The sequence below is a fragment of the Pseudonaja textilis genome, chromosome 1 (assembly GCF_049901715.1).
Source record: "Pseudonaja textilis isolate UNSWEBS1 chromosome 1, rPseTex1.2, whole genome shotgun sequence".
NCBI classification, from domain to species: Eukaryota; Metazoa; Chordata; class Lepidosauria; order Squamata; family Elapidae; genus Pseudonaja; species Pseudonaja textilis.
The window spans coordinates 16,512,295-16,526,092 of NC_141990.1; the positions used below are offsets into that span (position 1 = coordinate 16,512,295).

Below are 13,798 nucleotides of genomic sequence, written 5' to 3' on the forward strand. Positions count from 1 at the left end.
TTGCAAGTACAATTCTTCCCCATCTCCTGTACATCTTGAGAGGCGTCTCTTGTGAGCCTCTTGCCCTGCCCACTAATATCAGGGGTGCGATTCAACCAATATAATCACCAGTTCAGTGAGTGTGTGCTTTGCGCATGCACGTGCTCCTCATTTAAAAAAGCTAATACTTGCCTTCAACTGCAGCTGAAGAAAACAGCTGAGGCATGGCAAACTGCTCTGCTGTACGAATCAGCTGTGCTCTAACAAAAAGACATAAAGCACAGGAAAGAGCAGGGGTGGGTGGGTGCGTCCACATGCTCGTTAGAGCGAACCAGTTTGGAGCCAGCTGATCATTGGAACAAGGGGTTCACCCTGTCCAAACCAGGAGAATCCCACTCCTGGCTAATATAAACTGTCTCTTATTGGACCTCCCCAAGACAGCATCTCTTTGCTCCTTCTCTCAAGGTCTTTCCCACATACCTTTGCAAGACATCAGTGAGAGAATGTGTGTCCCTATCCACTTCTAGCTTCCCTACTCCGTTGTTTTCTTCAGCTTCACCTGTAATGCTGCTCCAGAAGATTAGCTCTAAGAAAACATAGTCCTTGATAGAAAAAAGGTTGTTTTACATATCAAAGCTGTCCTCTTTTAGGATATAGATAGAATTCTTTATTGGCCAGGTGTGGTTGGATACACAAGGAATTTATCTTGGTGCAAATGCTCTCAGTGTACATAAAAGAAAAGATACATGAGTCAAGAGTCAAGAATCATTAAGTGTTGTATCTTATGATTCCTGACGAATGTATTATACCTATGATGAATAGTCATAGGGTGCAATAAGCAATCAAATCATACTAGGAAACAGTCAACAGTGATATCAAATGATTAGAGGGTTTGGAGATCTCTTTCTAGCTCACTTACCCTCTCTTCTTCTCCACCTCTCTTGCTACAGATCCTGAAAATGCTGATCGCCCTTTCAGGCTTTTCCAGATACTACACGATTTAGAAGAAATATATCAAAAGGAGGTTTCGCACTCCACTGACATGGCCCAGCAGAATCAGAATCACTTGGTGGAACTGCAGACGTGACTCCCACAAAATATATATATATATTATTTGAGGGCAAGCTCCACCTTTGCTCTGTTTTAAGTAGAATGGTTGCTCCATCCCCAGAATGGCAACTACACACTCTGGAGTTAATTTTGTCTGCTGAGATGGAATGGGAGGGGCTGTCTCTGTGCTTGGAAGGTCCTGACCTCTCTTTTGGGATCTCTCCTATAGTTGTTTGGCCTCTAGTTTCTCTGGATCATTAAAACTGGCTCTTTTATCTCTGTTCATCCACAAGAATTGGACAATTCCTTGGGGTTTCTCTATCTCATGATGCTTTTGATAATACATAACAACAGTGCAGTTACTCTTTTGGGGGGGTTCTTAGGGTAAAGTTTCTGTACCTTTCATTCTTCCATCTTTTTTTCCTTCTGACCTTTCCTTACGTAGTTCTAAAAACACACGGTGTTGCATTAGCAAGCAGCCTGAATCTTGTGAAGTAGCAAGTCCCATTTCCCATCTTACATAGAACTTTTTCACTAGCAATGGATTTCTTGAAGAAGCAACATTTTCCAGATTCTGAGATCTGATGCATAGAAGAGCTGCACTGAATTAGAACAGGGTGAGATTTGAATTTTTGGGAGCACTGTAAAATTGCAGCAAAGTGGTCAAAGGCTATACAAAATCCAGAACTGCAAGATCTGAGCCAGGTATGTGTGTGAGAGAGAAAACAGTGCGCCTGTGTTTTTTTTTTTTTGCAAGGGGAGAGCTAGGGGTCATCCAATAAGACAAATGAAGGTGTGGATCTTAATATAAGTAAGAGGAAAGAAGAATTGCTTCACAACTTTTTATCCTTGATCTTCTGTCCCTTCAAGACATCCCCCCCCAAAAAATATTGAATGTACAATAAAGCTTTTCTTTTAACAAATAAAGGATTCCATCAATGTCTGACATTTTTCAGTTGCTCCCTTTGAAGAACATCAGATTGGCGTGTAAATTGAGAGGAAATTTTGTGATTAAAAATAAGGTGATAAAACCTGTATGCTTTTTTCCTCATAGCTCAAGGAGACAAGAATAGAGACAATAAGAACTCAGCTATTGTTTTCTCTTTAAAAAAAACACGTATCTTTATTAAGTTTCAAAACCAAACATTAAAATACAAGCTAAAATAAAGCGAAAAGGGGAGGGGTATAACAGGACATGTTAAAAATGGCAAAAAAGCCTACATCAAACAAATTATATAACAAAGATGGCCTCCAACTTCATTTCAGTACAGAGATAATAATACAACAGCTCCTCTAATTAAATGAATAGCTACATATTTCATTATACTTGTCCATACAAAGTGCAGGCAAAACCACCAAACATAACCCATGAGAACCAACCATACCAAGTTTGCCAAATATTTGCATGGAGAGGAGCGGGTGGGATTGCAAATGACAAAATCTATGTGATGGCCTCACACAAATGTGACAACTGATTGATGTCATACTTTGGGATACAAGTCATAAGGGTACTACGATGATAATATCACCTTGTACATGTGGTCATTTTACTAATGCAGTGTTGTGAAAGCTGCTGGCTACCTCAGGGTAAATGCTCAGGAGTCACCAACCTTTGAGGCTGATAGGCACTTTTCGAATTTTAAAAACATGTTTTGAGCATCTGCAAAATGTCTGCTGGACTATTCACAAAAATAGCTGCCGTGTGAGGAAAACTAGCAACCCAGCACTAAATCCTATTGTCATGTTGAAACTCTAGAAAGAGAAGAGCAACAAAGATGATTAGGGGACTAGAGGCTAAAACATGAAGAACAGTTGCAGGAACTGAGCTTGGCTAGTCTAGTGAAAAGAAGGACCAGGGGAGATATGATAGAGGTCTTCCAATATTTGAGGGGCTGCCACAGAGAGGAAGGGGCTATTTTCCAAGGCAGACAAAGAACAATGGATGGAAACTGATCAAGGAGAGATTCAACCTAGAAATAAGGGGAAACAACCAATGGAACAGCTTGCCTTCAGAAGCTGTAGCAGCTTCATCACTGGAGCCTTTCAAAAAGAGATTGCCATTTGTCAGAAGTGGTGTAGGGTCTCCTGCGTGAGGGTTGGACTAGATGGCCTACAAGGTCCCTTCCAACTATGTTAATCGATCAACCCTCCCATAGCACGAGATGCTCTTCCTTCCCTTACTTTATAGTATTCTTTTGGAGAACACTGCCAAGGCATAGTTTTATTAGCAGGATTTCAACTACAGTTTGCCATTGCTTCCTTCCTAGGGCTGAGAGGGTTAAGACTGGCCCAAGGGCATCCCACGGGCTTCGTGCCTACAGTAGGATTCGAATTCACCGTCCCCCGGTTTTATCCTGGTGCCTTCAGCACTACTCTGCCCCAAAGAGGCTCCCAAACGTCCATTGGGGGGGCCAAAGCGTAGCCTCTGGGGAGGAAAAAGGCAAATTGCTGCTGGAGACCCGAAGGAGCATTTCGTCCTCCTTGCCGCTGGGTGATGCACGGTCGCCATATTGGCAGAAGGAACCTGAACCCGGAAGGAGTCGTAGAAATTTGACCCCGGAAGTATATTTCTCAAACGTCTGCGAGAAACCAGTGGGGAGAATGAACGCCCCTCCGGCCTTCGAGTCCTTTTTACTCTTCGAAGGGGAGAAAAAGTCAGTGGGAGAGGGAAAACGGTCGCGGGGAGGCAGCCAAAATCGTCCCTAAGGGTTAGGAGGGCGGGGGTGGGGGGGAGGTCTGTGCTAGCCCCTGTATCTCACACTCCTTCATAGGGGGGAGATGGGAATGGGTAGAGCAAATGGGGCGGGAGGGCTATTCGTGATGCCATGAACTCCTGAAAGGAAGATTTTCTTCATTCATTTAAGGCGGAGGTCTCCAAACTTGGCAACTTTAAGACTTGTGGACTTCAATTCCCAGAATTCTCCAGCCAGCATAGCAATTCTGGGAGTTGAAGTCCACAAGTCTTAAAGTTGCCAAGTTTGGGGACCCCTGATTTAAGAAACTTAAAGGCGGCTCTCATCAACTTGCGTACCCCTTAAAAGGGGTAGAAATCTAGCCAAAAAATAGGGCCGGGGTTTTGGCCAGAATCTTTCTCTCCGACCATTACTCCCCACCCTCCTCAAGTTAAATTCATCAAGATCTTGAAAAATCAATGCCTGCGAAACCTGCACAATTTTAGAAAAAGGTCTCAATTGATCTCATCATCTGTTGATTTCATGAGTGCATCTGTATAATGTTTTACAAACAATGCAGATGTTTTGTCATTGGATACTTCCTGGATGTTTATTTCCTTTTACTTACCAGACTAATCAGCAACCCTAAAATATATCTCGTCCAAATCCTAATCAGGTCCAACCCCATTTTTTTGTGAGTAGATAAACTTAGCAATATGCTGGCACCTAGATAGACGTACTGGGCTTTGGAAATACATATGCAAATCCCAAGAGATTTGCATGGTATAGGGCAGAGGTGTCCAAACTCGGCAACTTAAAGACTTGTGGACTTCAACTCCCAGAGAGTTGAACCCCTGGAATAGGGTTTCCTGCCTGAGAAGGGGGTTGAACTAGATGACCTCCAACATCCCTTCCAACTCTGATTCCGTATACTGGTATATTGCCTCTTGGAAATTTGTATGTGTAAATATTTTCCATATTTATTTCATTCCTTCATGTTTATTTCATCCATTAGCTTTGATAGCCAAATGGGCTGCAGATTCTGCCTCAGCACATTCTTCTCTAATAAGCAATTGAGTCTGAAAAATCATTTAATACAATTTATTAGAGTACTCTGACAAGGGGAGGGGGTTTCTCTGAAATAAGAGACCAGGAGGAACCTGGGGCAAATCCTTGGAATACCTTTTATACTTAGTACAGCAGAAAGAAATACAAAAGAAGAGTTGTGTGGATAGAAAAAAACCATCCTATCCAATTGGATCAGAAAGATGGATAGTTTGCTAAACATCCCATAATACTAAGGATGACACTTGAATGAGCATGGTTTTAAAAGTAGGGGGAAAAGTTAGCATGGGAAAAGATGTAGTGTCTTTTTGAGTCTGTTGTAAAACGATACAGTTACAGTCAGTTGAAATAGTTCATAAAGCTGAATATCTTTTTGTTACTTCCACCTGTTAGAAAGTTACATAAATTTGGTTGCTAAGGCACAAAACATCCATTGTACATTACAGGTTATGATCAAATGTAAAAGAAAATACAGTACAACAAAACCCAACTTATAGTTTTGTGGCCCTCAGTTTCTTGATTTCTGAATGCATATTTTGCATTTTTTTCTGATTTCCTCCTGTTATCTATTTGGCAGGGCTATTCAAATATTGTAAAGGTATCTGTTGTGTGTTTTGGTTTATCATTTGCATATTATGGTTTCATATATGCTAATTGATTTTCACCAGGTTTTAGGACTTGCTGGATTTTGTTTGTCCCCAAATAAACTTGTAGATTTATTTCCTCTGAGGTGGGTGTCAGTAACCACTGGCTCTGGAGCTGCATGCGGCTCTTTGGGCCCTCTGCTGTGGCTCCGTTGGGTGATCTTACCACTGGCTGGCCCCACCCCTCGCCCTCCCCTCCCAGTCATTCTTCGCCTGGCCTGAGAAAGTAAAACTTGTCTATTACAGGTTTTCAAAAGTTCCTGTCAGAATCCTTGAAAGTTTTGATCTGTTAGCATGAACTATTTAGGATGGATTAACATAATCTAGGTTTACATAAAACAGTTGTAACATTGTTGCATGATTATGTATAAGAGAAGACTGCACAAGCTGGTGTTAATATGACCCCCTTTTCCCCGTCTGTCTCATTGAAGGATTACAATAAATAAAGATACAAAAGTGCCAAATGCTTGTCTGTTTACAATCAACAAAGAAGATCACACTCTTGGGAATATAATCAAGTCGTGAGTAGCAGTGATTCTTATTCTTACAAAATTGATGAATTAAGAATGCAATTAAATTGATCAACTGTCAAGAAATGCAGAAAAAATAGTGAGGTTTTCAATATCTCTACCAAATGTTACTTGTAAAACCCCAGAATATATAGACCATGTGGAGAGGTGGTGTAATTTAATCTACAACAGTGATGAAGGACATACATATTTATATAATTAGCTTAATTTATTTTCCAGAATTCTATTCCGCAATATGCTAAAACTTTTCATGTTTTAATCATCACACTCAATATAATCTTATTGATTAGTTTTTTTTTCTAATTGATTTTTCCCCCTTTAAATTTTGTAGAACCTTGTAAATTATTGGGATCTTTCAATACTAGTGGGTTCTTTTTCTAATCGATAGCGTTATTTTGGCTTCAACAGTCAGTGCAAATATGCACACAGTGTATGTAATGTGTAGAAAAGAGAAGAATGGTCCTAATTATCAAAACAAACTTTCTTTTCTATTTGTTAAAAATGAGAAACAAGAAACATATTCTTTGCATTGTTATTGTATGCTTCCAAAGCTGTCTTGGAAATGAACCTTGAGACTAATTGGCCCTTAGTCATCCAGCATCAGTTATAACTTTAACAATAAAATTTTGTCTGTTTTTCCTCAGGCAATTGTTGAAAGACCCTCAAGTGTTATTTGCAGGATACAAAGTCCCCCATCCCCTTGAACATAAAATAATAATTCGTGTTCAGACAACCCCCGATTACAGCCCTCAAGAAGCTTTTACCAATGCAATCACAGATCTCATCAGTGAGCTTTCTCTTCTTGAGGAAAGATTCCGGGTAAGTCAGCAGATCCTAACAATCACATGATTTGGGGGGCTGAGGGCTTCTTGCCAAAGGCAGAATGATGAAACCTAAAGCTATGTCTGTGAATTAGGTGAGATATTTCAGCTCTGTTAAATACTTAAAAGTTTCATTGGGGCCTTGAATTATGCCTTATAGCGAGATGGATTTTGGTGCTGAAAATTGAAACTTGAGATTGAGGCAGGTTAAGCCTTCCAGGGAAGCAGAATCTGGGAGTTATCACCCATAAGACATTCAAGTATGTAGGTGTTAGACAATAAGACATCAAGAAAATTGCCTGTTAATACTTTTTGATCTGAATAGGCTCCACAAACCATCATCTATTCCTACCTCCAATATGTGAGTTCTGGGCAATAAAGTCACATAGATGTCAAACATCATCAGAAACCAATGTGGCAGGGAGTTTTGTATCCTTGTTGCCCTAACTAAGAATGTCCTTTGTGACATTTCCATCTAATTGTGTTTCTGGTAGTAATGGAGTTTGCCATGAATAATTAGGGACAGAGAAAGAGTTGGCATTTTAAACAGCTGTGTTGACTTTTCAGATGGCTTGGTTTTCTGCGAAGGATGAGAAAAATCACAAGTAAAATGTTGCATCTTCTTTGATAATTTCACCAATGTGCCATTAATGATGATGGATAATTAAATGGCTTCAGTTATTTGTAAAAATAGGAAAGGTGGGCTATAAATAAATACATTTTGTCTGGTTAGGCTTAGCTCATGCATTTTGAAGTTCAGATAGATTTGGAATAATGGCAGCTCTTTTCTGCAACAAGGGAAACTTTCCTTAATACTTTTATAATCAGATCTTAAATGAAATTGTCAAGATTTTTATTTTATTTATTTATTTTTATTTTCCAGTTACCATGTGTTTATTTTTCTCTTAGGTTGCCATCAAAGACAAACAAGAAGGAATTGAGTAGTAGTAATGTTTATCAAATATATTTGTAAATAAAATTCATTTTTCAATGTAGTAGTCTACAAGAAATGTATTTATGATTACTTTGCTACATAACATCTAAGAAATTTCAATATAGGTCATTTACATGAAAGTTCAAGTTGGCTTATGATGGCTAATAAATTATACTTCTTAATTGTTGCTCTTTTGAAGTGATTCATACCTTCAGCAAAAACATAGTAAAATAGTTGTTGAAATTCCCTCCTGATTTAAAACTGACAATATACCGTGTGCTTTCCATTTCAATTAGAAATACCTCTTGATTTTCTTTCAGGCAGTTTTTACTCTGCTTTCTCAAGATGTGCCTTGATATAATTCTTATTTGCTTTACTGTTAAGATATTGCTCTTTTTAAATTATGCAGGCCAACTGTATGTCTATGTACAATATCTGATTGAAATTTTAACTAGGGGGTGGGGTAGTTTTCCATTTCAGTATTGGTAGAGAAGTAACTGTCTCTTGAATTAAATCCTATATTGTCTTAAGTGCAAGTATTCTACTTGCCTCTTTCATGTAGTTTGCTGAACATTTTTTAAAATGTAGCATTCTCTACTACATGCAGTACCAGAGATTCACACTTTATGCTCTCTGGATTGAATGAGGCTTAGGTTTTTTATTCTAGTTCTGGCTCAATTTTATTTTATGTATATTTAATTCTTGCACTTATCACTTGCCTTTCTGCTGAAGGAAGGCAAAATTTGGAAGAAAATTCTTTATTAAAATGCAATGGATAAGGGGAAATGTATCTTCTCAGAACCCTTCCCCACAAGAAAAGATCACCTAATCATCCAAATTAAACAGCTGCATTGAGTATAAGGTGCCCTTTTCCAGTTTAGATTATAGTACTGATTATGTTCTGCAAATGTGGGAAGAATGAAATATTCCATCACTATTTTTTTTTTAAAAAGTTGATGCTTCAGCCTTCTCTCTTGGTAGCCACTTGAAGTTGACTCAATATGCTTTTTCAAGCACATATTTTTTGTGCCTCAGGGTATCCCCAGAGGCAATTGTATATAACAGAAAGGAGTAGGGAATTCATTGCAGAACAGCCATTGTTCCCTAAGAGTAGGCAAATAGACAAAGTTAATTACACCAACAGTCAGCTGATGAAGAATTAGGAAATTAAATTTTACTTATGTCCGCACCTTATGAGATAATAGTTTTTACTAAAGGAGGTTCTCATGCTTCCCCCTTTTTGCAATTTGCTCAAAGGAGAATCTTTATGCAATTGCCTGAATGAAATTATCCTTATACATACAAGTCCACATTACTTTACAATTAAGAATATTTCTTTTCAGTGGGTTCAACAGTCCTGCCTGCACAATGCAAACTTGGGATAGGTAGCTTTCACCAAGATCCTTCAAGATAGTGGCCTAAGTAAATATATTTAACATATTTCTTAAAAAGTGTTTCAATTATGTTTTATCAAGTTTTATTAAATACTGTCCTATAAAACAAATACACTTAAGACACAAATAAAGCAAAGTCACAGTTAAAAGATGTCGGCATTGGCAACAACCTCATGTAGTTCCATCCAATACCTTTGGTTGATTTTCTTGCATTTGAGATATATATATAATTCTTATATATATATATATGAATTTCATCCCACCAACTCCCATCCCTATCCCTAACCCACCCTGATTAATCTCAGAACAGTCACAAATACTGCACTACTGAAATGTGGTTGAAAAAATGGGATTGCTCCTTCTGGGTTGTCATCCCAGCTAGACTTTCTTCCATATTGCGGCAATGTTGACATCTGTCAGCGCGACTAGATATGTAAAAGTGGGATCTGTGACCACATTGTTCACCAAGACATCTGTCAGCAACTCGCCATTTGCCTTCAATTCCGGCCACTTTAGAATCTATGTGGGAAAAGAGAGGGAATTTATCCAGAAACTCATGAGATTCACAAAATTATTGCACTATAAAATGTTTAGGAGATCAGCTACTTTCTTTAAAATTGCAATGGATGTTTGTCAAAAGCTAAGAGTCTTTATATTAATCCTGACAAATTTATATATATGGGTATATAAAGGTTTGTCAATCTTAGCATATTGGCTGGGGAATTCAGGGAATTAAAGTAAGTACATCTTAAAGCTAGTAAGATTGACAAACACTTTTTCTTGATTTAAGCTGAAACGAACCCCTTTGCTGAGCTCTTCTCATACCCATCCCTCTGTCAGATGCAAAGAATTAGGACCATATGTTAAGTTCCAGTTAAGATGATTTATTGCTCATGCCTTTGTACAGGAATCTACTCAACTGATAGCACTAAATTGGTGTTAGCTAAGAATCAATAGAATTCAAAGGGGGTGGGGGTTGGACAGAGTTTTTGTGGACATAATGATTCTAGGCTGAGTCGTCTCTTGACTACACTTCAGGTTCTGCCTCTTCTTCTATACCTAACTCATAGGAAAAAGCTGTACAGGGAATGAGTTTTAATTTTCTTTCAGAGGGCGAAGGGGAGGTTTTTCATGTTTAGAGGATCATCATTCTTTCAACTAAATGAAGTACAGCACACTGTACTGTAGATAAATGATGCTGATTTGGGATGGCAGGGCCAGCAGCTGATGAAGCCTGAATGGTAGGAATGGTGGTTAAGGAGATAAGGCCTACTATTAAGATAGGTAGATCATAATTAGTACAAGTTTAAATAATGCAATATTATTTTAGTGCAAATTGTAAATTGATGCCAGGTTGTTTGAGTAACCCAAATTTCAATTAATGCAAGGCTAGCACGTGTGCAATGATCATTTAGCAATCATTTGAAGTTATGCTAAACAAATGGGGATTATAACTGGTCCTTGGAATTCCAGCCACCCAGCATCCCTATGGACACATGATTATAATCTGTGTTTGACAATCAGGTCACATTTATGACTTATTGCAGTGCCCTAGGATCATGATCTCCATTTAGGAGCTTCCCCAGAAAGTCAACCAGGAAGCCAACAGAGAAGGTCACAAAGGTCACTGGGGTAAATGTCCTCCATCCATTCACTCTCTCTTATCCCTTCTGCACTTGTGCTATGCTATCCATTTGCACACACCCCTTGCCTCAATGTGCCTCCCTAAGCCTCAATGTGCTTTCCTCATACCCCCTTTCACCCTCTAGCAGTCACTAACTTACCTGCCAGCCAGCCTGCTTACAAACTAACTTGGTTGTAAAAACCTGGCAGGAAGTTGCCTTGTTTAACAACCATGGGATTCAGTAAATGGTGGAAATCAGAACTGCAGGAATGGTTAAGGAACACCATCATGCTTTACGACTGCATTGCTTAGCAATGGAAATTTTGATCACAACTACTGTCATAAGTTGAGGCTTACCCATGTGCTCTTTAAACTTTTAAGTTTATAAATTTAATTTATAAATTCAATAAATAAATACACTGTAAGCTACCCAGAACATTTTGGCACTGAGTGACCTCAAAATCGAATAAATGAAATGAAAACATTTATTACAACTCAAATCAACCAATATTGGATTATACATCCTTGAATACCTGGGAAGGCCCTATTCTCTCGGTTGGGCAATCTTCCTTGGTGGCACAAAGAGCTGACAAATGGTTGCTGAGGTCATACATCCAGATGCTTCCTTTCTCATCACCACAGAACACATATTCTTCTGCTGCAAAAGTAAAACAAGTATCACCAAATTGTTCAGGCTTGAATTCCACATTTGAAGCTCATCTTGCTGGGGGCTCCTTCTCAGTTCACTTATCAGCATCCATCCTTCCTACCAACTATATCCTTACTCCACCTCTCTCCCAATGCTTGTCTGGAGTCCTGGTACGTTGAGGATTGAAACCAGGGAGCTAACATCATCTACTGCCCCAAAGGTAAGCCTAGATTAATCTGGAACTGCAGTATTTCATAAAATACAACACATTGTTGATAATCTGTTACTACTTAATAGCATTCCCAAATTGCTAACCCAACTGATCAAGCTTATCTGGGGGGACAACATAAGCAATAGCAGCTGTAATAGACTAAGATGGTGGCAGAGGACATGTTTGTGCCAGAGACGTGGACGGAACTATATCCATGGCTATTCAGACATGATACCAGCACTTACTTGGGCATGTGCTGAGAGTGAGGTAAGGAAGATCTGTTGAAGACCATTCCAGTTCAGCCAGGATGACAGCCTGCACTGTCCTCCGCCCACCTTTGCCTTGTTTGAAAGAGCGACTCCAGCTCCAGAGGTTTATAGATGCTCTCTTTGAACTCTTGGTAACTGAAGAGGGGGGAAAAAAACACTAGTAGCCTTGCTAAACAATGGATCTAGTGCTAGATCAGCATTTCTCCTATATTGGCTACTGTTGAAGGCAATTGTCATTAAGGCAATTATCACAGCAGGCTCAGTAAAATGTGTGATATTAATGGCATCAGAACATTTATTTTCTGGCAATTATGGTGGGATCTTAAAATAAAGCCCCTAATACAGCTATGACTATAAGCTCATAACTTACAATACATCCTGTAAAATGCCTTTAACATCAATTAACTGAATTTAGTGGATTTGGCCCAATGTGCATATAGCAATCTTTTCCAACTTTGGGAATTTTCAGGAGCATGGATATCAACTCCCAGAATTCCATGACGATTGATGAAAATTCTGGGAGTTGATGTCCACAGTCCTGGACATTCCCAAAGATGGAAAACTGGTGTATAGCGTAAAATGATAGGTTCCTCTCAGGTATCATTTATTATTCTAAATTAAAATATATCAAGATAGAAGAGTTCTAATAGATAGTAGGGACTTTAGAATTTTCTATGTTTGGACTAAGCATGGAACAGCCTGGAAAAAACTCCATGCAAGTCTTGTTTGGACAAAGCCTCCTTATTCTTTCTAGAACAGACTGAATTAACACAGAATTGTAACATTTCCCTTCTCTATCGTTACTCTGTAAATGTAGATGTGGGAGTCAACATTCTTACCTTACACTCAAGGTCAGCAGCTCTGAGGGAATACTAATCTCTTAGTTTTTCCATTTCATCCTCTTCCACCCTGTTTTCTAAATGTACATGTTAAGCCAAAAGATATTTTGAGAATATGTGTTGCTATTTTGCCTGGGACAGGCTCTTTGTAAAAAATGATCATGCAAAAAAAAAGAAAAGAAAAGATGCTCTAATGAATTTCCCTAATTTACTTAGACATATCATAATGCTTATTTCTTACCCACAATGTCTTCATTCAGAAAGGCTAGGCCATCCACCTGGTGAGAAGAGGTGTCATTCCCTTCATCATCTGGAAATTGAAATTCAACTTCAAAAGCTCTGAAATGTTAGAAAATAAAATAAAGAATCCATCTATTGAGCAATTACTGTAACTTTAACCTACAGTAAGCAAATTCTCTAATATTAAATATATTGTTTTTAAACCTTTATAACACATAGACATCTTTAAAATGCATAGGCTGTAGTTTGTACTGTTAATCTTGACAGAATTTGGACCACAGTTCAGTGGCTGAACACTGGGACCAGTCCATTAGTCTCTAACTAGATAAATCATTAATTTAGATGAAGAAAAAAATATACCCTAAGACTTGAACAACCCCTGTTAGAAAAACAGTAGACAACTGGAAACATTTATATGATGTTAGCATTGCTGGCTAATCATTTTTACATGTAAGGAGAATATAGAAAGCATTAAATTTGGCATAACTAACAAGTCAGAGTTATATTGTAACTGATTTGCCATTCAGGGTCCAAGCCACAGATGGGTTGCATAAATAGCACCCCCCAAAAAAATTCAGTTTTGGAGTTCTCTGAAAAAATGCTACTTATTTTTTCCAACTCCAATTTTAAAATATAATTTCAGTTTTAACTTCTCTTTTTATTTTTGCCTACCTGTAAAGGACAGTTTGATATCAACGAGATCTCTTATCAAAAAAATCGCCAATTGTTTATATAGAATAGGCAAAAAAGAGGTATAGTTTTCTTTTGATGAAAGATGTAGCGTCCCAATTACAACCACTAAACACTGGGGGGGGGGGATGCCTCTTAGCAAACAATGAGTTTACAATGAGTTTATAGCCACCATGTTTGCTTAACA

General features: G+C 38.5%; 3 protein-coding genes across 10 annotated transcripts in view; 2 read left to right on the plus strand and 1 right to left on the minus strand.

The window, feature by feature from the left end:
- LOC113441612 (ras GTPase-activating protein 4) overlaps positions 1 to 1,077 on the plus strand; it is a 112,432-nt gene extending 111,355 nt beyond the window's left edge. For all 5 annotated transcript variants that reach the window (XM_087926666.1, XM_087926635.1, XM_026708708.2 and 2 more), the window contains one exon: positions 930 to 1,077. In XM_087926666.1, coding sequence (XP_087782792.1) covers positions 930 to 1,066 — 137 coding nt within the window. In that variant the 3' untranslated portion in view covers positions 1,067 to 1,077. The remainder of the gene's footprint in view (positions 1 to 929) is intronic.
- A 2,481-nt stretch (positions 1,078 to 3,558) lies between these two features.
- Positions 3,559 to 7,882, plus strand: LOC113441623 (DNA-directed RNA polymerase II subunit RPB11-a). Its single transcript, XM_026708724.2, has 4 exons — positions 3,559 to 3,683; positions 5,842 to 5,931; positions 6,585 to 6,759; positions 7,671 to 7,882. The coding sequence occupies exons 1-4, from the start codon at positions 3,631 to 3,633 to the stop codon at positions 7,704 to 7,706; spliced, it is 354 nt and encodes a 117-aa protein (XP_026564509.1). The 5' UTR covers positions 3,559 to 3,630; the 3' UTR covers positions 7,707 to 7,882.
- Positions 7,883 to 9,147: 1,265 nt separating this feature from the next.
- LRWD1 (leucine rich repeats and WD repeat domain containing 1) overlaps positions 9,148 to 13,798 on the minus strand; it is a 31,467-nt gene continuing 26,816 nt past the window's right edge. For 3 of the 4 annotated variants that reach the window (XM_026708712.2, XM_087926693.1, XM_026708710.2), the window contains 4 exons: positions 12,923 to 13,020; positions 11,819 to 11,977; positions 11,247 to 11,371; positions 9,148 to 9,608 (listed from right to left, as the gene is read on the minus strand). In XM_026708712.2, coding sequence (XP_026564497.1) covers positions 9,468 to 9,608; positions 11,247 to 11,371; positions 11,819 to 11,977; positions 12,923 to 13,020 — 523 coding nt within the window. In that variant the 3' untranslated portion in view covers positions 9,148 to 9,467. Of the gene's footprint in view, positions 9,609 to 11,246; positions 11,372 to 11,818; positions 12,759 to 12,922; positions 13,021 to 13,798 lie in introns of those variants that run through there. The other variant, XM_087926706.1, reaches the window with a different exon arrangement.

Coding starts and splice junctions, on each gene's coding strand:
- LOC113441623 (XM_026708724.2), top strand. CDS start 3,631: ATGAACGCCCCTCCGGCCTTCGAGTCCTTTTTACTCTTCGAAGGGGAG. Junction 3,684..5,841: donor CTCTTCGAAGGGGAGAAAAA/GTCAGTGGGAGA, acceptor GTCTCATTGAAG/GATTACAATAAATAAAGATA. Junction 5,932..6,584: donor CTTGGGAATATAATCAAGTC/GTGAGTAGCAGT, acceptor GTTTTTCCTCAG/GCAATTGTTGAAAGACCCTC.